Raw genomic sequence first — 26,412 nt, 5'->3', positions numbered from 1 at the left:
ATAATACTAACTCACAAAACGGTCGAATAATAAAATGTAGCATAAAAACGGAAAGTGCGATTTATCATATTTCAAATATTTATGCTAACAATAGCGGCGTCGACAGGAAACGGCTGTTTGAATCATTTCATAATTTTTTGGGTAATTTTACAGACGATAGTGTAGATCATTACAATATTTTGGTAGGTGATTTTAACTGTACTCTTAACAAAACAAATGATAGAAATCCTTCTCACTCTCGTGATGATATTGGTACAAAGGAATTACTTTTTTTATTGTCACAATATGATCTTACAGACATATGGAGAGATAGGTATCCAAAAGACAAACGGTATACGTTTCAGAGAGGAAATTCTAAGTCTAGAATCGACTATATCTTTTGTGACAAAAGTCTTTCAAATAAAGTTTACAATGTTGGTATATCGAATTGTCCTTTTAGCGATCATGATCTTGTGTCGGTAAAATTAAAACTTGATGAAATACAAAGAGGCCCGGGTATATGGATAATGAATATAAATACAATCAAAAGTGAAGAATTTAAGAATGCATTCAAAATTTGGTGGGAAACCTGGAAAACTGAAAAAAAAAAGGTTCGAAAAAATACAAGATTGGTGGGATGTCACAAAATTAAAAATAAAAAAATTAACAATGGAAGTAAGTAAAACATTAAACAAAAATTCTCAAAAAAGTTATATTATTAACCTTGAGCAGAAATTAGAAAAACTAAATTTAAACAGTAATAACTCTGGTGAGGTTGAAAATAAGGTTTCAGAAATAGAAGCGCTAATTAAAAAATACTATGAGAACAAATCAGAGGCGTCAAAAATAAGGGCGCGTGTAAAATGGGCGGAAGAAGGTGAAAAATCGTCTAGCTACTTTTTCAATCTTGAAAAGCAAAACGGTAAAAATAAATTATGGAGTCGAATAAAAACAGAAAATGGGCATTATAAACACAATATAGACGGAATACTAAATGAACAAGTTAAATTTTACTCAAATTTATTTAGTTCCGAAGGATGGCATTTGGAAAATGCTCAATATTTAACAAGCCATATCGAAAACAAACTAAATGAGGACGACAAACAATTACTAGACCGTGAAATTAATGCGGAGGAAATAATGAAAGTTCTAAAAATTATAAAAACAAATAAATCCCCAGGGGAGGACGGGATCATATCAGAATTTTATATATTATTTTGGAATACAATTCAAGAGGAATTTTTAACGTTATTGCAAGAAATATTTAATAAAAAAACAATGTCGGACTCACAATATAAAGGAGTTTTAACACTACTATTTAAGGGCGGGGAACGAGAAAACATACGTAACTGGCGCCCTCTTACATTACTGAATTGTGATTATAAAATTATAGCAAAAATACTAGCAGAAAGATTAAAAATAGTCCTTCCTAAGCTTATACATCCCGATCAAAAAGGGTTTGTAAAAGGCAGACATATAACGGAAGCAAATAGAATGATACAGGATATCATAGAATATATTGATAGTGAGGATGAAGAGGGTATAATTGTCTTTCTTGTCCAACAAAAGGCTTTTGATAGGATGGAATGGGGATGGCTAGACTTCGTTATGAAGGAATTTAATTTTGGGGACAATTTTCGTGGTTGGGTTCAAATGCTATTAAAAAGTGCTAAGACATGTATAAAAACAAATGGTTACGTCTCTAAATATTTTTCAATTTCTAGATCAGCCAGGCAGGGGTGTCCTATAGCCCCTTTTTTATATATATTACAAGCAGAGCCCCTGGCCTGTGCAATAAGGGCAGACAAAGACATTGCAGGTATTATGCTGCCCGGGGAAGAAAATGGGGAGCTAATAGAAACCAAATTGAATATGTTTGCTGATGACACGCAATTATTTAATAAAAATGAAAGTTCCGTTAGAAAATCTTTCGAAATATTAGACAAATACGAAAAGGCCTCGGGTTCAAAAATTAATTACGAAAAGACTAAGGGAATAAATATTGGCGCAAATAAACGCAAACGGCCTACTTTTAAAAAGATAAGCTGGACAACAGATAACATAAAAACATTAGGTATTCACCATGGTTATAACATTGATAACGATAAAATATGGAAATCAATATTGGAAAAAGTACAAAATTGTGTACACATCTGGAAAAGTAGAAAATTGACATACTCTGGAAAAGTCCTTATTGTTAAAAATTTAATTATTTCAGTGTGTGGTTATGAATTAGAAATAAGAGGTATACCTGAAAAACATAAAAAAGACTTAAATAAGATAATATGGGATTTTATTTGGGATGGTAAAGTGAATCAAGTAGACCGGAAGGTTTGTTGTTTAGACGGCAAAAAGGGGGGCATGGGGATGGTAAATTTGGATAGTTGGATAGAAAGTAAATATATCAAATCGATATATTCAATATTACACAAGCCATTATCAAGTTGGAATGCGATAGGTAAATTTTGGTTAAAAAAATATGATAAAAAATTTGCAGATAAACTTTTTCTGTGTAGATGTTCAGACCTTTCAGGTCTTGAGATAAAAAAACTACCACATTATTACAAAAACGCTTTACAATCGTGGTCAAAATTGACAAGGATCACACAGGGTATAATAACTAATAAAATGGAAGTAAAAAAACAGCCTTTATTTGGAAACTCAAATATTTTATTTCAAAGAAAATCTATATTTTATTCTTCTTTTTCAAAAAGTCTAATAAAAACCATTGGTGATATATGGGATGATAATACCAATGAGTTTAAATCGTGCAATGAAATATATCAACAACTTATAGATAGACGCAATTGTATTTCGGAATATTCACGAATTAAAAGTGCCGTACCGCAAACTTTTATACAGGTTTTAAGAAATAACGATGTACAACGCACTTTAAAAAACTACAAAATCAAAATTTCTGAAAACTTTGAATTTATAAATCCAGATAACAAAATCATTAAAATCAAAGATTTGACATTAAAATATCTTCAGTTAAACTTAAACATAACTGAGACCCCTATATGTCAAACAAAATGGGAAAATTTGTATAGCGAGTACATAAATTGGGAAAAAATTTGGCTAAATCTCAGTAAACTGGATATTAATAGAAAAGTTAAAGAGTTTCAATGGAAATGTATACACAGGATTATATATACAGAAAACAGACTGCAAATAATGCGTATGTCAAATGGAAAATGTCACTTATGTGATGAAAACAATAACATTGAAACTCTTGAGCATTTATTTTACCAATGTAACAATGTTAAACCATTGATAGAAACAGTTATCAGAAATTTACAACTGTGTAACTTAATAAATAACGATGCACTCGTTGAAAAAGATATTCTATTAGGAATCTGTTTAGATAATTCGAATAATATAATTGTTAACGCAATAATACTTTATTTTAAATGGGCTATTTGGAAAATACGTAATAAATGCAAATTCGAAAAAAATAAACTGAGTATGCAGTCTATACAGGCTTTGTTAAAATTGCATATGAAAAACGAATTAAAATTACTTTTACTACGGTCAGATATAAAATATATATGTAGATTAAAAATTGAACTCTTTATCGGAAATATGTAGGTAAATATTTTTAGTTCAACTGCTCTAAACTAAAGGTGTGTTTGATTCCATATGTAATAATAATACTATATCTTAGGAAGAACGTAGGGAACACTATGTTTGTTTGGTATTGGTTTTTTTGTACTGTAATTGATATTTGAATCTATGTCTGTGCATATTAATATGTTTATTTGTAAATTACACACATCACGTTTCTTATACATCAGTACTCACCACATGTGCTTTATACTTTTATAATCCATACGTCAGTCACAGAATCATTTCAACTTTTGTTCATTCACATTAATTCAATAATTAGGTCTTTCCACTTTTCCGTGGAAAGACCTATTGATTTTGTTCTGATTATTATTATTATTTTTTTTTTTCTTCCGCCTAATTTCTTTCTTGCGTAGTATTGTTGTTTCACAAGATGTCGCTTAGATATATGAAATATGATATCGTAAAGTGTATGCGCTTTAAAAACTGACAACTGCGTAACCAAATACTTTACGTTGTAAGAGTTACCTCCCCAAACACTGTTTTTCTTGTGGCCACTACTCCTTCGCAACCGTTAAAGATTACGACAAATTTATTTTACCAAATTGCTCGTTACATCTTCAGGATTAGGATATTCATTTGGACCGAAGCTTTACGGAGACTCCATATGAGAGTTATTCCCCCTTTTCCCTTAAATTAAGTGATATGCATTTCTAAATGGTAAACCATAAGTGATAAAGACATAGGGTCTTTAGATTTGGGGTCCTTGGTCGAAAATAATAAAAATGAGGTCAAGGTCAAAGGTCAAGGTCATATTCTAAATTTTGATTTTGGCTTATTTTCATTTATTTTCAAATACCTTATGACATATCGACAAATAATTTTTCATAAATTGTTAGTTGCGACATGTCCTTACTTGTATATTTTGATTGAAAGGGTGCGCAGACAATAAATAGGAGTTTTTGCCCATCTTACATTTAGAATTACGCGTCAAGTGATATTACTAATAAACCAAACATATTAAAGACCTTGGGTCTTTTGATTTAAGGTCCTTGGTTTGTGAACTTGAAATTGAGGTCAAGGTCATAGGTTAATATGACGTTCTAGATTTTGACCTTTGCTTTAAATTCATATAAATACATCATACAGCCATAGGAACTAACATTTTAAACTGATTTTTAATATTTCAATATCAAAAAAGATCTTTTCTAGTGGAAAGACCTACAATTGTTCTCTGAACAATTGGTTTTTAATTTCTAATTCTAACTATAACTATTATTATTTTTTCAATCAAATATATAGTTTTCACGTTTAAATCAACACATGTATAATGTAAGTCAGTAAACCGGATATACGTTAATTATTATGAATTACAGTGCCAGTGATGCGTAGCAGGTAAAATCAATTGTATTGGTTATTTTTAAATGTATACTTATGTAAACTATGGGAAGTTTAAACTCATTTGATATTTTCCCTGGTCAAGTGAGGCTGTTAAAAAGCAGGGGTCCCTAAGTATGCGACCTGGGCTACTTAGGTATTTATATAGCAGGAAATAATTGAATAAAAATATTTGTTATCGTTAAAAAAAAAAAAAAAGACATATGTTTTCATAATATGAATACAGTTGCTTGGATCTAAACCATTGTTTCCATGAAAACCTGCAGCCATGAGACTATATGCTGTTCTTTTTGCTTTTTTATGTTCTCATTGATGGTATTATTTAACGTTTTCTTTTTAGACTTTGATCTTTGTATGTGTTGCTTGTTTTACAACTGGTAACTTCTTGTCTTTCAATATCAGATCTTTACAATTATGTCTTTTTTTGTTGTTCTCTATCTCAATAACACTTTTTTTGTGGTTGTAATTGTGTTTTTTAGTTTTCTATGTTGTGTACTGTTGATTGTTTGTCTTTTTATTTTAGCCATTGCGTTGTCAGTTTATTTAGATTTATGAGTTTGACTGTCCCTTTGGTATCTTTCGTCCCTCTTTTGTAGTGTTCATTACAACTGTATTCATAAGCCATGTTTAGCAGTATTTGCGCTTCGTTTGGATCTGTCGTGTTTAAAGTAACGTCATCCACACAGGCTGTTGCACAACATGGTATATGACCGATCTTGTTTCCTACCTTAGGGTGTTGTAAATGGTGTAGCAGTGGGTCTATATATACATCTTGTAAAAATCCGCACTGAGAAAACCGCCCTGACGCACTCCTTGTGAAATGATAAATTCATTTGACATTTTTCCATTAAGTTTTATTACAAATGAAGCATGTTTATGGAGATTGTTGATGAGATTCCAATGTCTGTCTTGTATTCCAAGATGATATAAATTAGCATTAGATTTTGATGAACCACAACATCAAAGGCTGACTTTGCATCTAATAAAACTATTATCAGGAGTTTTCCCAAATCTAACGATTCTCTATTTACCTCTTCTAAAATGAATGACGCATTTAATGGAGCTGAGTTCTGTGCGAAATCTCTTTGTAAAGTAAATTGAATTGGTAAAGCTATTGGACGAATTCTTAATTTCAGGATAGATTCGATGATCTTACAAAATACTTGGAAAACTGTTATGCCACGATAATTCTTTATTTCCAAAATTGATCCCTTGTTCTTAAATACTGGAGAGAGAAGTCCTGTTTTAAGTAGATCTGGAATTAATCCTTTTTGAAAATGTAAACTAGAATTTGATGTTTAGAATCTATAACGTCGCTGGGCTTCTAAAATGTTGTAAATTACAAATTTTTCAAGAAAACAATATCTCACAAACAGGCTTTGAAAATTTTGGCAAAATGCATGCTTCCAAAATGTTGTATGTGAACTTCTACATTTTTGTAAATAGCAGTAAAATAAAAACTGTGACATTTCTGGATTATCCAAGAACATTATTTTCATAGAAAAAAGAAATGTACAATCATTTTTTTGCCAAAGCCATTCTACAACGATTTTCAAGATTTCATACAACAGTTTTGAAGCAAACTTTACAAACAACTGACATTGACAATTTTGTAATATGTCTTATTTCACACATTTTGATTAGTCTAACAAAATAACTGCAACTCCCCCATATCCCCTGGGTACTTGGGCTGGATGTATGTTATTGTACGTATCAACTGCGTTACCTTCAAAATTCAAAATTTAGATTAGTGTCTATTTCATTAATTAAATGTATTTGAAACAACCAATGTTCTTGAATGAGAATTATGTTATTATTCTCCAATAATTTATTAACTGCAGTAGTGCTGGTTTTGATGTTCTTGCAGTTAAATGCTACCATTTTTAGAATAGTAGCGTTATCTATTTTGGATTTAGTTGGATGCCTCATGGGTATTAAATTTGTTGTTCTATATGTTGTGTTCTACTTGACATATTTCCTTTTATATTACTACCACCATTCCAGTTTTGACTTTAATTAATTAGTGGAGTGAATGCTCTTTCATAGTTGGAGTTTGTTCTTTGGGATATTGTTGGTGGCAAATTTGAACGATAGTATCCTGCATTTCTATTGTTTATTGGAATATGCACTATAATTTGACCTGATAAATGGCAAGGCAGAGTCTGTTGTGGAACAGCAATATATTGTTTCTCAGGTGTTGTACAGCTGGGTCTTGATGTTTGATCTCGGATGTTTTGAAGACTGTTTGGTCTTGCTGAACTGTCAGTATCACAATGAGATTTTGCTCTTTCAGTTTTTAAATTGGGTTTATTACTGTCTCAAGTTACAGTGTTATTATCCTCCATTGCACAAGACGAAGTTGTCATTGGGTTGATTTGGTTGGGCTGTTTATGTTGGTTAATTCTATTTTTGCTGTCATTCGGCTCAAGATGAACATGTTCGATTTTTTGAAACTGTATGTCAACTTGGCGCAAGATATAATTTGTGACTTTCTTGTGGATATTTTCAAGCAATTCAGTGTTCTCTGGAACGTTGGTTGATCTGCCCTGGTCTTGTACATTATTGTTGCTTATGGGATAATAGTGTGTGTCTTCCATATATAAAATCTTTCTTTTCAGTGTTCTGATTGTGTTTTCGTATTCTTCCTTCTCACTTTCTAGTCTTTTTATATATGTTTCTAGACGTATGTATCTCTCATTACTATCGAGTAAGCTTTTTTCTCGTACTTTCAAATCTTCTTCCCATTTTCTCATCTTAATTTCTTTTTGACGAAGTTCACAACATTTTGATGTTGGCTGTTGGTATAGTCTCTTTGGGGATTGTTTGTTGCTTCTTTTCAGTCTGTAGTATTGGAACAGTTGTTGTAATAACATTCTTGTTTGTATTTGATTGACTGATACTCATCTGCTACAGTTACTGGAGTAGGAATGCTTTCTTTAACTAATCCATCAGGTAAAATTTGTCTAATTACGGGTTGATCTGGTAGTTGCGTAACTGTACTTGTAATACTTGATACTTTGCTTTGTTAACTTTGTTCTTTTTCCTGATCTTCAATCCCTATACAACTAAAACAGGTTGGCACATCATTTTTATATTCTAAATTTTGTTGGTTAAGGATGTCTGCTTGTCATGTTTTGGAATTTTTGTCAGATTTTCGGAATCCTCTGGTTTTATTCATTTGAATGCCTTAAGAAATTTGCCCATGAACCCCAATTTTTCTTTTTATAAATCTGTTACATGTATAATTATAAGTCATTTGTAAAAGTTTTATAAAATTTTATTTATTTTTTAATAGTATTTGAGAACTTTAACTGGTCAATGATAAAGCTATGAAAAATCAAGAGAGAACATTTTCCCGCCAAAACTCCAATGGCTAATATCTCGAAAACAAGCACATTGACCCCTATATTTTTTTTGCTTTTTTTATTCCTTAATTTATTCCCTATCAATACATACTAGTTTTATGAAAAGTTATTTATTTTGAAACTGAGCAGCGAATATCCTTAATAACAATATCACACAGACTGCAGGCATCTAGAGTATTTCCACGATTGGAGGTGGCTTTTTCTTCGTCTATTAAAGCTATAACTAAATTAGTATTGTCAGTTGACATATAATCTCTGATAGTGTCTTGTTCTTTAAAGCAAATTTAGCACTGGTAATCGGAGCTTGTGTCATTTTCAATCCTTTCATTTTCTGAGGGATTAAGTTTTTCACATTTGTAGTGTATCCAATGTGATCCTGTATCACAGAATGATGCTCTTTTTCTGCATGGTCTTTTGCATTTTAAGCAATTGATACCTACTTTGTCTATCTCTACTTTTGTTTTATTTGCATCAGACTTTCTTCTCAGTTTTTCTAGTAAATTTTCTATTTGTGCTGACAGCAGTTCATTTTTAAAGGTTTTAATGTCACTATTCTTGTGATTGTGTTATGATTCATTGATAGTTTTATGAATGAAAATTAGGTCTTCATTGATAAATTTCTGAATGTTTTTGCCTTTTACAAGCATTCTAGATGTAGTATGAAAAAAAATATAGTATAAGATTTCTTCCCCAACTGCTCACAAACACGGATGGTATTGTGTACGATGGATTTACCAGAATTATCTGTAACATCAGTTATATGGGCTATTTCATTTAGTTTTGAATAGTTTTTATAGTATGGAATTGCAGCTATTTTCAGAAGTTCATAGGTTGCTGCATCAGCTTCTGCATTAATACCTCCACCTGTATATTCATATTTCAGGTTTTTAACTCTTTTTGCAGCAATGAGTTTTTTCTAATGACTTCTCAATGTTAAGTTCACAACATCTTTTATCCTTAGTTTGTATTTGTTTGGAGTTGTTTGGATTCTGCTGTTTCCCATCTTGAGTTTCTCCAATATGCTGCGATATTTGGGTATTTTGTTGTATTAATGTCATGTTTTTTCGGAAGTGAACAGGGCTTCCCTTATTCACTGATGCAATTTAACAAGTTCCAGATGCACAATGTGGTCTCTGTGATGTTAATTATATAGGTATATTTATGATATTAAATATTTGATCAATCCTGCCAAAGCGACTACGTATACAATATGAGAACTACTATGATATTTGTATTTCTGTACTTCTTGTGAATAGGGCTTCTCTTATTCATTACAGTTATATTGATAGATTATGATAACTTCTATATTCTTTGAAGCGGTGTAATGTGTAATTATATGATATTTATTGTATTGCTGAGATGATGAAAATAAATTATTTAAGATGATGTTGGCTGTAAATTATTTCTTTAATAAAAAAGAAATAAGTAGTATAAGATGAAGGTTTTCGGTTACCCCTAGGTACTGAGTTATGTAAAACGAGATAATGATGTCTTAAAAAAAGACCGACGCAATAACTGGAACTAAGGAGGAAATGGAAACAGGGATTCCCCCAAAATAAACAAAAATAAATGGAGTTTATAGATGAAAATAGAATGATTAAGACTGCCAACAAATAAAATACTGACATCTCGCGTTGAATCATAAAAGATTAAAGTATGTCTCGAGCACATTTGAAATGAACGATAAAACAAAGACACAACTTCACAAGAAACTGTAGGAAAAAAAATAGACAACCTCAAAGAGTATACGTTAAAAGGAAATGTACTTTGGTAATGAAAAAAAATAATATAGAAAAGACTCGTCCCAAGTAGAATGCAGGCATTGCTTTTGTAAGCCATATATTACCGATGAATAAAACAAACAAATGTAGTGGCATGGTCAGTCAGAAGTACACCATTAACAATATTTGTATCCGCCTAGCTATCACAGTATATTTTAATGGAAAATACCTCTGCTTCATGAATTGTTTTAGAAATAAAACATAAACTTTCATTTATCCAGAAATAGGGTATCTCAGGGGCTGTAAGCTGTGGTCTTGAGACATTTGATGTGTTTGAGGATGGAATAACTTCTCCCGGTAACCTAACATCCATGTTTGAGTTGGCTGCCAACATTATAGTCATACTTGTTCTCATACCCTTCGCTGCTTTAGGTCTGCGACTTCTGTTCAGTGTATCATTTGTACCAGACAACAGTTCATCAACGTGTTTTTCAAATTTTGCATAACATGTATTTATACCGCGATTGACTGCATTTCGTTAGCCTCTTTTTTTCTTCTCCTTTTCTCCGAATGTCGCGTAAACTATTCAATTGATCTCTGGCGGAAGGTAGGTCATCGTTGTTGAACTCGACATTATCAAGAAGTGGTGTTGAATTTAGATCTATACAGGGCTTGTTCAATGCCGTTTGACACTTTCTTTCTTCCATGGAGAGACGTCTGCTCTTATTTTATTATTTTGGAATATTACTGTCGAGTTACTTATAACACTTGATACAGCACGTGATTCTGGCTCGCTAAAAGGTACGACTCTGTTCTTATGATATATGTTTCTAAGTCTCTGAACAAACCTTATCAAAGCAATTTCTTTTCTGTGTTGCTTCCTGTCTGAATGACATTTCTTTCCACAAGTAACTCCCAGTGTTTATGCTTCAGTGTTCACGTCGTTCATCTCATGTAACAAGCTTTGCGCAATCCCGAAATGCTCGCTGCTGCTGCACGCTGACGTCGACTGCATTGTAACGCGACTGTAGAGAATGCGCATGCTTGTTGAAGACTGGACTGACGACGTCTGACTGAACTAGGGAAAAGATTATGTGACTAAGTTAGTAATGCTTAATTAAGACATTTTTTGGGGTAATAATAATATAATTATAATGCAATAAAACAATATACTAGTAGGTCGAAACTAAAGGGCTGAGCAGAGCATACTTCCATCTTTATGAAGGGAGATTATATATATAAAAAAAACGACAAAAAAATAAAAATATAGCTAATAATAAAAAATGAGCGTGGTTTCACTAGGATTTTATTTAATCTATATGATTATGTTCGAACACCAGGGCCTTTCAATATTTTAATAAAATGTATACAGTATCCCAGAAAGTTTAAGTTACCAAAGACAAATTTTTACATTAAATACTGTTTGCTTACGTGTTTGATCTTAGACGTTTAATTTGACAAAAGCAAGTACATTTTACAAACTTAAAGTTGCCTTTTGAAACCAATTATTGTCGAATAACAATTCAACTGTATGGATTTTAAATTAACTAGCTATCATCTCATTCTGATTTTAAAACAACTTTGAAATAAATTATTCGGCAATCTGCCACAGTTCCTTGTTACTAACAAATGTTAAGAGTCTACCCCTGACCATCTTATCAATTCCGCTTATATATGTGAAAACATTAAAGATACATTTCTTAAACGTTTTTTTCAATTTCAGCAAGATACAACCGTTCCACTATAGAAGAAGAATATTCTTCCAAATAAGACCCCGAGGCATAGGCATAGACATGACTTTTGAGAAAAACGAATAGCAGTCATCATTCAATAAAACCTAGTAATATGAATTTTCTTAAGGAAATATTTTGAAGCAGCTCAAGCTTTTATAAAACATAATGCAATTGTGACTGATATTAGGTTTACAAATATGTAAAAAAAATATATATTTACATATTACAAACCAAAATAGTATGCATAGTTATATGAATTTATAAATTTGTCTATCCTGGAAGGTCCTTTCCGTGTCAGAGCAAATCAGCTAGCAGTGTGGTATCCAAAATGGAGCTGACACTAGGGGACCCGGATGTTACCCGAGTTGAAATCTTACTGGTATGCTAAATATATATGTGGAAATGTCTGTATCTTACCTGTATTAAACCAGAGATATAAATAAACAACTTTTCAATTAAAAGAATTGACAAAAAAATATTTTTCTCAATAACAAGTCGTATGATGACCATAATTTAATGATAACCACTATCACAGCTAACAGTAACAGTTGTGTAGACTAATGAACATAAATGATAAAAATATAAAAAGAAAATGCATTTCGTATTGCTTTATTTATGAAGCCAGATTGTTTAATTTCACTTTCAGATATATTGATGATGTTCTTTCCATAAACAATCCGAACTTCTCTGATTGGGTTCCATTAATATATCCCCCAGAACTAGAAATAAAAGAACAGACACGGCTTCCTCCGACCCATTTTTTTAAACTTATAAATGTATCTCGAATTTGACTTACACAGTCATCTCAGTACCAGAATCTATGACAAACGAGACGATTTTAATTTTGAAATTATAAATTTCTCCCACCTTAGTAGCAATATACCAACAGCACCTGCATATAAGATATACATTTCCCAACTTATTCGATATTCAAGAGATTACAGCTCCTACTCAGACTTTGTTAAACGTCATCAGTGTCTGAGCAGAAAGTTGATGAACCAGGGGTATGTCAATTAAAGACCGTCTCGTCCTTTTTCTAAAAAAGTTCATCGGAAGGTACAAAGACCTTGTTGATAAATATTCCGTATCAACTTCACAAATAATACATGATGGTCTTGATGTATATATTCTGCGTACTGATGTTGTTTATCATCTTAACAATGTGTTAAATTGTTCGATCATTTGTCTTTGTTCTACTATTAATATTACTTTTACTGTTGGATTGTTTTATGTGATTTCCATTTAACGTGGCTCGGTACTTAAACATCCCGTCAATGTGTTTGTATTATCTTTCATTTTTGCTGGTGTGTTTTGTATATGCGACTTTTTGTGTTTCTTTGGTTCATTTAACGTGACTCGGTACTTTAAAAGATCCTGTCAGTATGTTATTGTTCTATAATATGTAATTATGGTATATTTCTATTATGAATTCTAACATGACGTGCTTCTTTAGCATTGTAAACAACACTGGGATAAAATTCGCGATAAAATATACTTAGCGCAGACTCAGCGATATACATAATAATGGCTGTAACAATAAACTTCCCACGTAAATCTACATGTATTGGAACCTACTTGCAGACCCATTGCCGATTTTATTGTTTTAAAAAGGGCAATTAAAAAAAGACAAAATATTTTTTTTTCTTATTCGTATGCATAATAAAAGAGGGACGAAAGATACCAAAGGGACAGTCAAACTCATAAATCTAAAACAAACTGACAACGATAAAAAGAAGTAGTGCACAAGAGCTCGGAGAAATCAACAAAATAAAAATTAAATAAAATTCCGCGAAAGTCTATTAATCTTTTTGGCGCTTTTAAGTCATTTCAAAACAGATGTCATACAAATGAAACCGCTAAAGTTGAAAGTTTTCTGTTACGTGAACCATCGGAAATCGTATGATATTGTATTAAAACTGATTTTTGAGGTATATTTTGTTTTATTTTCTATTCTGTTGCATTATTCGCATATTTACTCATTTCAGCAAGTCAACATGGCGGCTCCTTAGTTACAAAATGTCAACTTTGGATTTGATGGAAGCTTACGAGAAAAACATGTAAATTAAAAATGGCAAATGTTGGGTTTGAGAATTTAAAGAATTAAAAAGTTTTTTTCTAGCAGTTATTCATGGAATCGAATAACCTACGCAAGCTACATATTTATAAAGATGTTTGAGCTTTATCTAACAGGGAGTAAAAATGAACAGCCACACTCACAGCATACCCACCCTCGCTTCAGTTTTTTAATGACCGTATTTGTCCTATTAGAATCGAAATAATTCATTGAAGCCATATATTGTTGGAAATTTACACATGGCCTGGGCCGTGATATTCGAATTTTATCCTGAGCGTTAGCTCTTAATTAGAAAATACGTTGAACCACAAACGTCAAAATTATTCAATCACGAAGTGGAATGAACTATTTGTGGATTCTTATAAATTCTATTTATAAATCTCGGTCTATTTCTGTAATTAATTCTTACATACTTTTGATTTTTTAAAACTGTATGCTAATATTGCCCATACTGTCTTTCACCGTTACCCATAATCCTCAGCGTCGTGGCGGAGTTCCGGTTTACAGATAACTGATGGAAAACGCCCAGTTATCCGAGTCTGAGAATTTGCAACCCAAATTATGTGGAAAGAAAAAGACTAGTTATGGAGATTATTGTTGTGTCCCTGGATGCAGCAATCAAAGGGGGAAAGACAAGGGCAGTGAAGTTAAAAGGTCGTACTACAGGTTTCCCAAAGACGAGAAACAGAAAAGTACCTGGACCAAAATGATAAGGAGAGATCATTGGGAACCAAGACCCTTTGATCGGATATGTTCCGATCATTTTGAAGGAGGCAAGTTACGTTTGTATACTAACCATAGGTATTGAATTAATTGCAGCGACACATAATTTTTTTCAGACAGTGTTAAATAGCTGATGAGTGATTGAATACTTACAAATAGTCTTGACCACTTGATAATTTTATGATTGTATGGGAAGTTATAACCAGATAAGATCTGAGTGATACAACTAAATGGTGAATCATTTTCACAATGATAATTTGTCAATTGTTTGGTTTATCATGTTCATTGTTTGTTTTTAAGTGCACATATCAATATAATAATAACAAAAATATAGGACCACAGCCAGCTTGTTAACCTTTCATAGCTTTAAACAGGGACTTTAACCTTTCATAGATTTAAACAGGGACTTTCTATACTACATGTATCCGCTACAGCCGAGATCAGTTTGATAATTTGTATAGACATTGTTATAAGTAATCAGTCCCGTTAGTATAGAAAGTCTTGATATCTTTAAACAGTAATATAGATCAGTGCATTTCCATACCAGATTGTAACTTGTGGAGGCCTTATACAAATGTACCATATATTTTGCTCATAACTAGACATGCTAGAGATTGCATCAGTTAAGTACTTGTTTTTAAGAAACCTTCTTAGTACAAGGAAGTACACTTGGTGATACCATTTCATCAAGGGATGTCAGTTCAAGTCTGACAGGAGGTTATTTATTTGTTTCTAAAGTACTGATTGTTGCATATCTTATAGGCACGAAACAGACATCATCAACAGAAAAAGGTTACATACCTACTCTGTTCCCATATCAAAAGAAAACACCAGCTAGAAAAACAAGTAATTCAACTAAACAAGAAATACAAGTAATTGATGGTTAGTACAATTTAATACATGTAAAAATACAATATTCTGCCAAATATATTAACAACAACACAGTAAAAAGTACAACAATATTATCTAGTGATACACAATTAATATCACCATCAGCAAATTATTTCTTGCATTTAAAATGCTGAAACCTTGACCTATATTATTTGGTTTACAATCAATTTGCTTAAATCCAAGAAAATTTTGTCAAACGGGTCAATTCATCATTGCAAAAAATCAAACTTCTTTTAAAATTTTAGATTAAATGACGCTAATGGCAAATTATTGATCATGATCAGCTGTGCTGTTAAAATAGTCAAAACTGTCAAAATAACAATTGTCAATAGACAAGTTTTATTGATATTTTACAATAAAAATAATGTGATGGAAGAACAAATAAAAAATAGACAGACAGTAATTATTTCACTAGTTACTCATACACATGTACATCCCTCACACACTTTTGTGTCCCTGAGGCTTAAATTAATTATTTCATAAAAAAGATGTGCAAACTGACATGAATGCATCAGAGTCCTTATTAGACATTCTATATCTTTACAACAGAAAACACTGATGAAATGAAATTATATGACATACATCCTATCAAATTATCAAGTTTAAAACAACATAAACATCAATCATTGACACCAAGTGATACATGTAGTAAAAATTCAACTGGCCCTTTGGTCAAGTGAGCAAATATTTGGCACTTAATAATATTAAGTTATAGTTGAAAAAATCAAATATTTCCATAGTTGATCTCCGATATAAAGAAAATAATACAATATTTGAGGTTAAATAACAAAAACTCTGATTTTAAACCAGTTCTTTGAAAATTAAGATAAAGTATTTTTTCCAGATACAATGTAATACTTAGGCAAAATTTAAAAACAGTCATAAATAATGGTGATAAAGCAGGCTTCTTTTTTTGGTACTTTATCGTTACAAAAGTTCACATTTTGGATAATAGATGATATTTCAAATAAAGAGGTGCAGAAAACCTGATAATCTACATATATCTATTCTATACTATAATATACCTTTAACAAATACACATACATCTCGTCCTACAGGGCAGTTAGAAAACAAGACCAGACAGAGAAAAAAAAGATTATTTCAAGATATCACTGTCGCCAATAATCAAGTAGGGCGTCCATTAGATAAGAAGCCATATGAACCAATAATACCTCAGATTAATAATCATGATTACATAAATACAGAAACAGAAAAAGGAAATTATTGGTTAATCAAAGAATATCTACCTGAAATTAAAGAAAAAATGAATGAACTTGAACGTCTGAAAAAAATTAATGAAAGCCAAGCTAAGCAGATTTTAAGCTTACAAAACATGAAGGACAATCCTAAACGCATGGTTTTTTGGACAGGCTTTTCAAATTATGAGAATTTCTATGCTTTATTTCAATATTTTGAACCAAGGGCTACAAACATGAGATATTGGAAAGGTGATGCAGGCATGCCTGATACATTTTCTGATAGGAAAAGAGGTCCAGAGAGGAAGCTTTCGTTAATTGATGAATTCTTTTTAACTATGGTGCGTCTCAAAGTTGGCTTATTGGTTGAAGATTTAGCAATCAGGTTTTCAATCAGTGTTGGTTTGGTTTCACAAATTTTCAGCTCTTGGATAAATCTAATGTATGTTGATCTCAAGGAGTTATGTGAACTACCTTCAAAAGAGGTATTGAATGAAAATCAATCACACGCTATGAAGGATTTTGAAGATGTAAGGGTTATTATTGATTGCACTGAAATATTTGTTCAAAATCCAAGCAAACTTGATGCAAGAAAACAGGTTTTCTCAAATTATAAGCACCACAACACATTCAAGTTTTTGATTGGTGTTAGCCCACAGATGGGGATAACTTATGTAAGCAGGATGTATGGTGGTCGAGCATCAGATAAATTTATAACATGCGACTCAGTTGATCTCCTTCATAATTTAGAAGTCAATAAAGGTTCTGTAATGGCTGATAGGGGATTTTTGATAAGTGGTATATTAAATGACATGGGTGTTAAGCTGCACATGCCGTCTTTCAAGGGAACAGAAAGAGCACAACTGAAAAGCTCAGAAGCCAGAACGTCTGAAGATATCTCAAAGGTTAGAATTCATGTCGAACGTGCCATTCAGAGAGTGAAAACTTTCCACATTCTAGATGGCGAGGTAAAACTATCAATGAAAGATTTGGCAGAACAAATATTTACCGTATGTGCTTTCTTGGTGAATTTTCAAACCCCAATTTTGAAGAAGTAGTTGGATTTCTTGGTCGTGTGTGTATTTCAAGACCATTTCATACTTGTACATGTAGATGTTTTGTATTCATTCAATATTTATTTATTTCAAGTTGCAGATAGATCTACATGTTTTGTTATTGTTTGTATTGTCTTGAAATTTTTGTCTTTTTTTTATTTATTATATAAAATTAAGAAACAAGATGATGCTCTCTCTTAAAAACCATAATTCAATAAACAGGTTATAATTTTTAATGAACATCAGGCAATTTTTAAAGATTTTGAATTTCAGATTCTATCAGTTGTTAGAGCTTGTGTCCTGAAATAGTGTTTTAAGTTACATGAAGATTCAAAAAGTAAACAGATTTTGAAAAGCACCAAATACATGTATTCATATCTATCATACTCTAAAATGGTATGAAAAGTGAATTTAAATTGTCACAATTATCAATTAAAAAAACCCATTTGTCATTTTCAAATTCTCTCTCTGATCATGCAAAGGTCTACATTTTTGACAAACATACTTCTTGCCCCTGTGAAGTTCAATATTTAACCTCCGAAAACCTTCACAGAAAAAATGGTACCATGTATTGGAGGAACATGCTATATTTGCGTCACATGCAATAAGTTCTCCTTTAATTGTGGAATATATAGGTGCCTTGTGGTCTCTACAGTAAGAAGCACAGCCTAAGTTCCAGTTCTGACTCGAATCACTTTTTTTACTCTGACAATCTTTTAATCCCTGACATTCTTTACCAGCCAAATTTTGGTCATTAACATCATCGGCAGCATCATTATTAACATCATCAACATCATCAGCAGCATCATTATTAACATCATCAACATCATCAGTAGCATCATTATTATCTTCATCATCATCATTGGTGCCCTCAAGATGAATATTCTTGTCTTGTTCTTCTGAAATTTGATCAAATAAATCATTCGTAAATACATATTTTATACATCTTCCAACTGAAATTTATAAATTGATTTTGATTAAAAAAATACTAAGCACAGTGACACGCCCATACATGTATATGTATACTTGCGGTATTATTAATATTGGGGGGGGGGGGGGGGGGGGGGGTCTGGAGTTAATTTTATGATTACCGATATTTAACTTGCAATTAAAATCTTTTTTATTTCATAAACTGTACTTTGTTTATAAGAACAACTATTCGACTGTAAGTAGGTTCCGTTTTTTTTCTCTAAAAATATATTGTTATTCTGTTATTCCTAACCTTTGCCTTTGAAGATAGAAATCTTTTGATGCAGCAGATTGAAAAAATATTTTTGATTAAAGTGTTACATGTAAGTGAGTGCTGAAAAAAATAATTTGATTCACACAGCAAAAAAAAAAAGAAACACCCATAAGTTGATGCTTTCAAAACATTGAAAATACCCCTTCATAGTTGAATGGTTGTTAATTCATTATATATATTTAAGTTGAACATGTTGAATGATGTCATCATTGTCCATTTTAAGTAATCAATTGTCATAATTATAGTTTTGCATATGAAACATCTTCTATAAACATGTTCATACTTTGTTCTCCTGTTTTTTATGTATTGAATAACATTTTTGTTGTGTACATTGTTTTTGATCTATCATTAAAATAAATTGCTGTGCCATGCGCACCGTGAACAATTGAGGCCTGTATAAACACAACAATCTAGCTTGATACAGCTCTGAATTAGATTGTAATTAAATATTTGACACAGCATAGGTTTCTGACACAGAATGAATGTGGTATAACAACCTCAAAAAGATGCTCCGCAGGGCGCAGCTTTATACGACCGCAGAGGTTGAACCCTGAACGGTTGGGGCAAGTATGGACACAACACAAAGCTGGATACAGCTCTAAATTTGGATTGTGATTAAATAGTTGACACAGCATAGGTTTCTGACACAGAATGAATGTGGTCTAATGAACTTAAAATTTTTGTTTTGACTTTGAGCAATTCACTATGCTGTTGAATATTAATCCTCTCAAAAAAATGGTTGAAGAAATTTCTTTTTATTTATGAAATTTCAAATGAGAAAAATTGAATTCCCCCCCCCCCCCCCCCCATTTTTTTTTCACATCCCCCTATCATTTATTCCAAAACTAATCACAATTAAAATTTCTAATGGAGTTTGCAACAATAATTACTCATTTAAATACATCATAAAATATTAAAATGTAAAAATGTGCTTGTTATCACTGAATGGTAAAGATTGTCTTAATTTATCAGTTGGTAGTAAAAGTGAATATACATTATATATTGTATAAAACAATGATTTTAGTTGATTCAACTACCTATTCTTGACAATGAAAGATAACTCCAATTGAAATTCTTGCTATTGCACAATATTGTGCAATTAGATATTTCTTGCTATTGCGCAATACTGTGCAATTGAAAATACTACATACACAGTTAGATTTGGCATATCAAAGAACCCCATATCTAATTAGTAGCATTTGAAATTATCAAATAAAAAAAAATTAGAAGATGAAATATGATTGACAATGAGACAATTAAAGCCTACATATGTATCATGACATAGAAGTTTACAGATATAACCTCAAATAATGATCAAATATTAACAATAAGATGTGGTATTATTGCCAATATGACAAATTTCCACAAGAGACCAAATAACACATTTATAATTATTAAATACAGGTCACCATACGGCCTTTAACAATGAGCAAAGCCCATACTGCATATAAAAGGTTACAAATATGAACAATTCGAACGAGAGAACCAAAGGCCTAATTTATGTACAAAGAAACATACCTGAATGATAAATGTTAAACAATTCAAAGGAAAAATATATATAAATGGGAATTTGAATATTGCCATTTTGGGAAGACACATAATGTCACACAGTGATGACAAAAACTTGCACTAGGGTCTACTTACAGTGATTAAGTTCAAACGCAGATTAAGTAAGGAAAAAGCACAGAAAATGAAATTACCTGAGAAAGATTCATTTGTAGAATCTTCACTGCTGTCAGACTTCTCTTTGTCTTTGAAATTGTCCTGAGAGTTCAAAGATTTTTTAAGTCTGCCGGTTAAAATTTCTGGTGCTATATGCATCTCAAAGAAACTTCTTATAGCTGGTAACATAATGGTTGTCCAATATATTTCATCAAATGGAACATCTATCGTAAGCAATCCTTTTGTTGTCCAAATAACTAATTTTGCGTTATTTTCTTTACAAACATTTAACTGTGTTTGAATTTGTTCATAGTAACCATACTGATGACCCTTAACCAAAACCATGTTTTCCTTCTCCATGCCAACATATGTAATCTTTTTCTGACATATAGCTACAGTTGGAGTCAGATATCTGCTGGAATAGGGACATTTTATTTCAATTACAGTTGTACCATGGCAATCACATGTCATTATTGCATCAGGAGACGCTCTAAGGTATGAATACGTTCTATCTACTAGCAATCCTGGTTGAATAATTTGGAGATTTGTATGTTTTGGCTCAAACAATTTTGTCATTTGTTTTAAAGCAGTTATTTCATGTTTCAAACCCCACTGAATTGGTTTTACTCTGGAAAGATCAACTGGTTTGTATTTCATAATATCAATCAAAAAATTATCTTGATTCTTCTTATTACTTAGTACACGGACAACCTTACTGGCTGTTATTGCCCCTATTCTATGTCGAAACCATTCTTCATTGGCAGATTGACCTCTAGTCAGGTTTTCAATTTTGCTTATATCAGCTTGATTATAAGTTTTCATAATTAAATTGATGTAAGTATTTAATCCCTCCTGGTAACCATTATCGTCAATAGATTGGAACTGTTGATGAGGTATTTCCGTTAATGATGGTGGTGTTGTTTCCACATCTATACTTTCTGCATAGCAAATACCAGGATAAAATTCAGTTACTGTGTCTGGCATGGACCATGGTCCTTTCACTTCTGGTTGCTTCACGGGTCTGAATCTTGCAAGGTCAACAATGTTGACAATTGGAGGCATAGCATCTCTGGAATTAGCATTCCTTATGTCATACAACAGTTGAAGAGTTCTTTGGTATTGCCTCTCTTTAGACAGCTTCGGTGCAATGTCACTTATGTGTGTTTTTAAACTGGAAGGTTTGTTTCTAATATCAATGTCTTCACCTTTTTTAGGCTCAACCTTGGCACCTTAATAAAAATAGAACAGCCATTAAAAAAAACCACTTGTACCAAAAAAAATAATTAAAACTATAGTGTGAGCTAAGGCAATGTGTTGAAGGCCGTACATTTGAGCTATAATGGTTTACTTTTATAAATTGTTATTTGGATGGAGAGTTGTCTCATTGGCACTCATACCATATCTGACTATATCTATGTATATATACATGTACTAAGGATTTTTTTTGTTATAAAATGTGCTAGATGTGAATTATCTTTATGAAGATTTCATTGATAAAGGAGGACAGCAAAACACAATAGGTCAAGATTTTTAAATAGGTCAGACAATTTGATGCTAGAATACAATTTACTGTTAATAGTTCTGATTTTAAAGATCAAATTGAGAGAAAGAGAGGGAATTATAATTACTGATATTTTTCCACAGTTCATGTAAGGCAGCAACCATTTGATTTTGGGGGGGGGGGGGGGGGGGGGGGGGGCTATGGTTGGTTTTTTTTGACACATTATTTTTTTCACCTGCAGCGAAAAACAATCTATTTTTTTCACGACAAGTCGAAAACAATTTTTTTCTTTCAATTTTAGCATAACATATAGTGGCAGCTGAGGGTGAAACAAACAATTTTTTTTTCTCAGAATCAAAAACAAATTATTTTTTTCTCCAAAAACTGGAAAAAAAACCATAGCCCCCCCCCCCCCCCCCCCAGAAAATCAAATGGTTGCTGCCTAATCGGATGGATAAATGTCCTATTGGCAAAAAAGAATACCACTTTTCCTTTCTGGTATATATGTATAATATAAAGAGTATGATGCTGAATAACTTAAAAACTCCCTGCACCATTTGATAAGGAGTAGTCTCCCCTTCACTGTGACTAAGTAGTATGATAAAATTGAGAAAGGAAATGGTGAATATGTCAAAGCGACAACCACCCGACCATAGAGCAAACAACAGCCGAAGGCAACCAATGGGTCTTCAATGTAGCGAGAATTCCCGCACCCGTAGATGTCCTTCAGCTGGCCCCTAAAATATGCATAATAGTACAGTGATAATGGACGTCATACTAAACTCCGAATTATACACAAGAAACTAAAAATCAAAATCATACAAGACTAACAAACGCCAGAGGCTCCTGACTTGGGACAGGCGCAAAATTGCGGCGGGGTTAAACATGTTTATGAGATCTCAACCCTCCCCCTATACCTCTAGCCAATGTAGAAAAGTTTCTTATCCTTTTTTCCTTTATGTGCTGACAGAATATGATGTTACTTGTATATTCTTAACACTGTGAAATTGCCAACAATTTAAATACAACAAAACAAGTTAACACTATTTCAAATTTCAACAGGAAAATAGATGCAGGAACAGAGAGCTTTAAACAGACAAAAGCAGCTACGTTGTACATGTACATACCATTATATGATAAAAAAAAAAAAAAATCAGCCTGGGTGATCATACATGTAGCTAAACATGTGCAATAAATGCATGGGTGACTCTGATAGTTAATACATGTAACAATACAGAAGGGAATCAATATCAAAGCTTTTTTGGAATATACTTATTTGTATACTAAGTTCAAACACAATGCTATAACTGTCATTGGCTGTAGACTGAGCTGTTATCAAAGAGTAGACTTATATTTTTCTGAGCTGGAGAACATGTTGCTCAAAATGGAAAGTTGCAAATTATGTCAGCCTTATTATGAATGCAACAGACATTGACATCATTAAAAAAAAAAAAATGTTTGGTTGTTTATATATAATTATTGGAAAAAGAAATAACTATAAATCTGGATATCAATACGAAGATAAAGTTTTGTTTAAAATGAATTTTATGGGGAAATGAACAATGAAAGGTCTCATTTACTTGTAACTGTATGAAAGAGATGCATGAGTTAAACCTAATACAATTTTTTTTTCCACTTTTAATTTACATAACTGAGCTTCATGAAAAATTGCCAGCGAGAGTATATGGTATAACTGGGTGAAACAACTGCACTAGTGCATGTCTGCTTAAAAACCCAACCAATCATGAGGAACTCTTCATGAAAAACAATATTTAAAAAATTCAACATTGAAACAATAACGTCATGCATCTTTTCACAGTAAAAATATAAAACAATAATTTAAAAGGAATAATGTCAATGTCATTGGAACTCATAATAAAACCTTTAGGATTTGTCCAACTGCATAAATTTTCTGTAACAGCCTTATCTTCTGGTAAATTCTCCCCCCTTGATACTACTTCTGCCAATAAAAACAAAAGTGCCCCAATATGGGAACATGCTTGAGTCAGTCTGAAAAATTAAAGAACATATTAAATAGATTTTTTATTCATGATGTGGATATCAATTTTTAATTATAATTTGAATAAGATACCAATTTAACACCATCATAAGATCTTTGAATTTTTTTTTTCAGTTCATGTTCTTATGTTAAATTAGTCAATTTTTACTCATTACAACAGTTTTTAATTGATCAAAATTTATAAATATATGCATTCTGTTCAAATGTATCTTTATCTGCTATTGATATCTTTACATTTGCATTTTATTAATAAAGACATTGCAATTATCCTTGGAGAACATAACTGGTTTATTAAAGGTTTTTGCATTTAACTATAAAATTTAAATAATTCATATTGATTATAAAGGGAAAGCACAAACCATTTCAATTTTGCTGAGAGATACATGTATTAGGTAATGCATTAGCCCCAGATTTGAGTTTTATCCATTCACATGAAACAGAAAGCTCGTCATATGCAAAACATAAATACTGTTTACCAAGCACTGCATTTTGGTACTATACATGTAGATAAGGAGTTAAGGTTAGGCCAAATATATTTTATTAGTACAAATATTTATGACATCTTGAAAGGCTGTTTTTTTTTGCTTTTTTCTGTCCTCATAGGAAGGCGTAAAAAATGAAATAGCCTTTCAATATGTCATTATTATTTGGACTTATACATGTATACTACATGTACTTCTAAATGTATTTAATTGACCATGTTCATGATCTTCCCTGAAGAGTTTAGCTTACCCAACTGTGCAAGTGCAAAATGCACCATATGGTTCTGATGTGTGCTGATCCATAATTATGTGAAGATACTTTGTCTTTGCTTCTTCACCACTCTGTGATGGCAAACAGCTGGCTTTTACAGCACAAAATGTGTCACTGTCAACAATTGGGTTGAAGGAGACATTATTGAGGTGTTTAGCATCAAGGTGCTGATATGCTCTAGTTAGTTTATACTGTCGTAATGAGGTTTTATCATAATCAGACACTTGACAGTTTAATAGGTACTTCTTTACCATTGACAGGTCAAGGTCTATATCTGGCACCTGCTTTGTCCATCCTGGCAATTTTAAAAGATAATTTGGGGACAATTGCTGAAATTCTAGTAGCTGCTTTTTATCTAACAAATGATTTTCAATCTTTGGCTCCTTAATACAAAAGTCGTTTTTTTCGCTGTTACCACATGTCAAAATATTAAGCTCAAAACATAACAAGATTTCTAATGAGTTCCGACCAACACCATCAGTTTTTATGTTTGCATCAATACAGAGGCGTTTTAAGTCCCTCAAGTTTAAATTCTTTACGTCTTTAAAAGTTTGTGGTGTTAATGGAAGAGGTTGGATTAATGTTGACACGCTTTTTTTGCTAACGGAAGACATTTTACACTGTATAATTTTTCAATTTCTACATTCTTGCCGCCTTGTTTACATTTAACCGGAACTCCGCCAGCGCGCGGTGTATTATGGGTAACCTTGAAATAGACTATTTGAAATTTTAAAATTGTTTGTATAAATATAAAACGACAAAAATATGTGACGTTTAATTTAAAAATTTTCTGACGTCAGACACGCGAACCAATGTATGTGTTTGTAGATAGATGTTTTTGTGTTCTGTTAAATTGTTCTTTTAAAATTGTCACTCGATGATGAATGCTGTGCCCATATTTTGACTATTTTATTTTTTATATCTCTTTAGTTCACGCATCATTGTAAATATAACGGAATTTGATGAGACTGTCAACAAAGTGAGAGATTAAGCGCTATACAACCAGGTTTAATCCACCATTTTCTACATTTGAAAATGCCTGTACCAAGTCAGGCATATGTTTTTGTCCATTCGTTTTTGATGTGTTTTGTCATTTGATTTTGCCATGTGATTAGGGACTTTCTGATTTGATTTTCCTCTGAGTTCAGCATTTTTGTGATTTTACTTTTTACACAGTCTGACCTCAAACACTTTCAGTCGGCCAGAATATATAATATGCAGACTAGGCGAATCGATGGTAAAGGGGTATTCAGAAAAGTTACAAATGTCATATAATAAATCAAATGATATATTCACGGAAGTGGAGAGAAACCTTATTTTTTTTAAATCATGTTTTTTAATATAAATTCCCGGATGGAGATATAATGATTAAGTATAAATACTCAATAGAACTTATTCGATTCTTAAATTGAGGAGTGGTAACTGCAATTGAAAAATTTGAGTCGTCTGCAATGGTCAAATGTTTTACCTGAATGGAAAATTTCGAAAATTGGACCTATTTGGTGAAATGAATATTTATTTTGTTTATATTGTT

The 26,412-nt window shown here is 32.0% G+C and overlaps 2 protein-coding genes across 2 annotated transcripts; one reads left to right on the top strand and one right to left on the bottom strand.

The window, feature by feature from the left end:
* Nucleotides 1–14,348: 14,348 nt before the first annotated feature.
* LOC139524919 (uncharacterized) lies at nucleotides 14,349–17,702 on the top strand. Its single transcript, XM_071320093.1, has 3 exons — nucleotides 14,349–14,607; nucleotides 15,200–15,439; nucleotides 16,507–17,702. Exons 1-3 carry the CDS (start codon nucleotides 14,349–14,351, stop codon nucleotides 17,700–17,702), a joined length of 1,695 nt encoding a protein of 564 aa, XP_071176194.1.
* Nucleotides 15,490–25,542, bottom strand: LOC139522944 (uncharacterized). The gene is made up of 3 exons (XM_071316617.1): nucleotides 24,858–25,542; nucleotides 20,643–21,833; nucleotides 15,490–18,598 (listed from the first exon to the last, which is right to left on the bottom strand). Exons 1-3 carry the CDS (start codon nucleotides 24,883–24,885, stop codon nucleotides 18,132–18,134), a joined length of 1,686 nt encoding a protein of 561 aa, XP_071172718.1. The 5' UTR covers nucleotides 24,886–25,542; the 3' UTR covers nucleotides 15,490–18,131.
* Between the last annotated feature and the right edge of the window lie 870 nt (nucleotides 25,543–26,412).

The sequence above is a fragment of the Mytilus edulis genome, chromosome 5 (genome assembly GCF_963676685.1).
Source record: "Mytilus edulis chromosome 5, xbMytEdul2.2, whole genome shotgun sequence".
NCBI classification, from domain to species: Eukaryota; Metazoa; Mollusca; class Bivalvia; order Mytilida; family Mytilidae; genus Mytilus; species Mytilus edulis.
This window is presented reverse-complemented; position numbering and strand designations above follow the sequence as displayed.

Coding starts and splice junctions, on each gene's coding strand:
- LOC139524919 (XM_071320093.1), top strand. CDS start 14,349: ATGGAAAACGCCCAGTTATCCGAGTCTGAGAATTTGCAACCCAAATTA. Junction 14,608..15,199: donor TTCCGATCATTTTGAAGGAG/GCAAGTTACGTT, acceptor CTTGTTTTTAAG/AAACCTTCTTAGTACAAGGA. Junction 15,440..16,506: donor AGAAATACAAGTAATTGATG/GTTAGTACAATT, acceptor CTCGTCCTACAG/GGCAGTTAGAAAACAAGACC.
- LOC139522944 (XM_071316617.1), bottom strand. CDS start 24,885: ATGGTGCATTTTGCACTTGCACAGTTGG. Junction 21,834..24,857: donor TTTTGCACTTGCACAGTTGG/GTAAGCTAAACT, acceptor ATTTTTATTAAG/GTGCCAAGGTTGAGCCTAAA. Junction 18,599..20,642: donor TACAAATGAATCTTTCTCAG/GTAATTTCATTT, acceptor ATCAAATTTCAG/AAGAACAAGACAAGAATATT.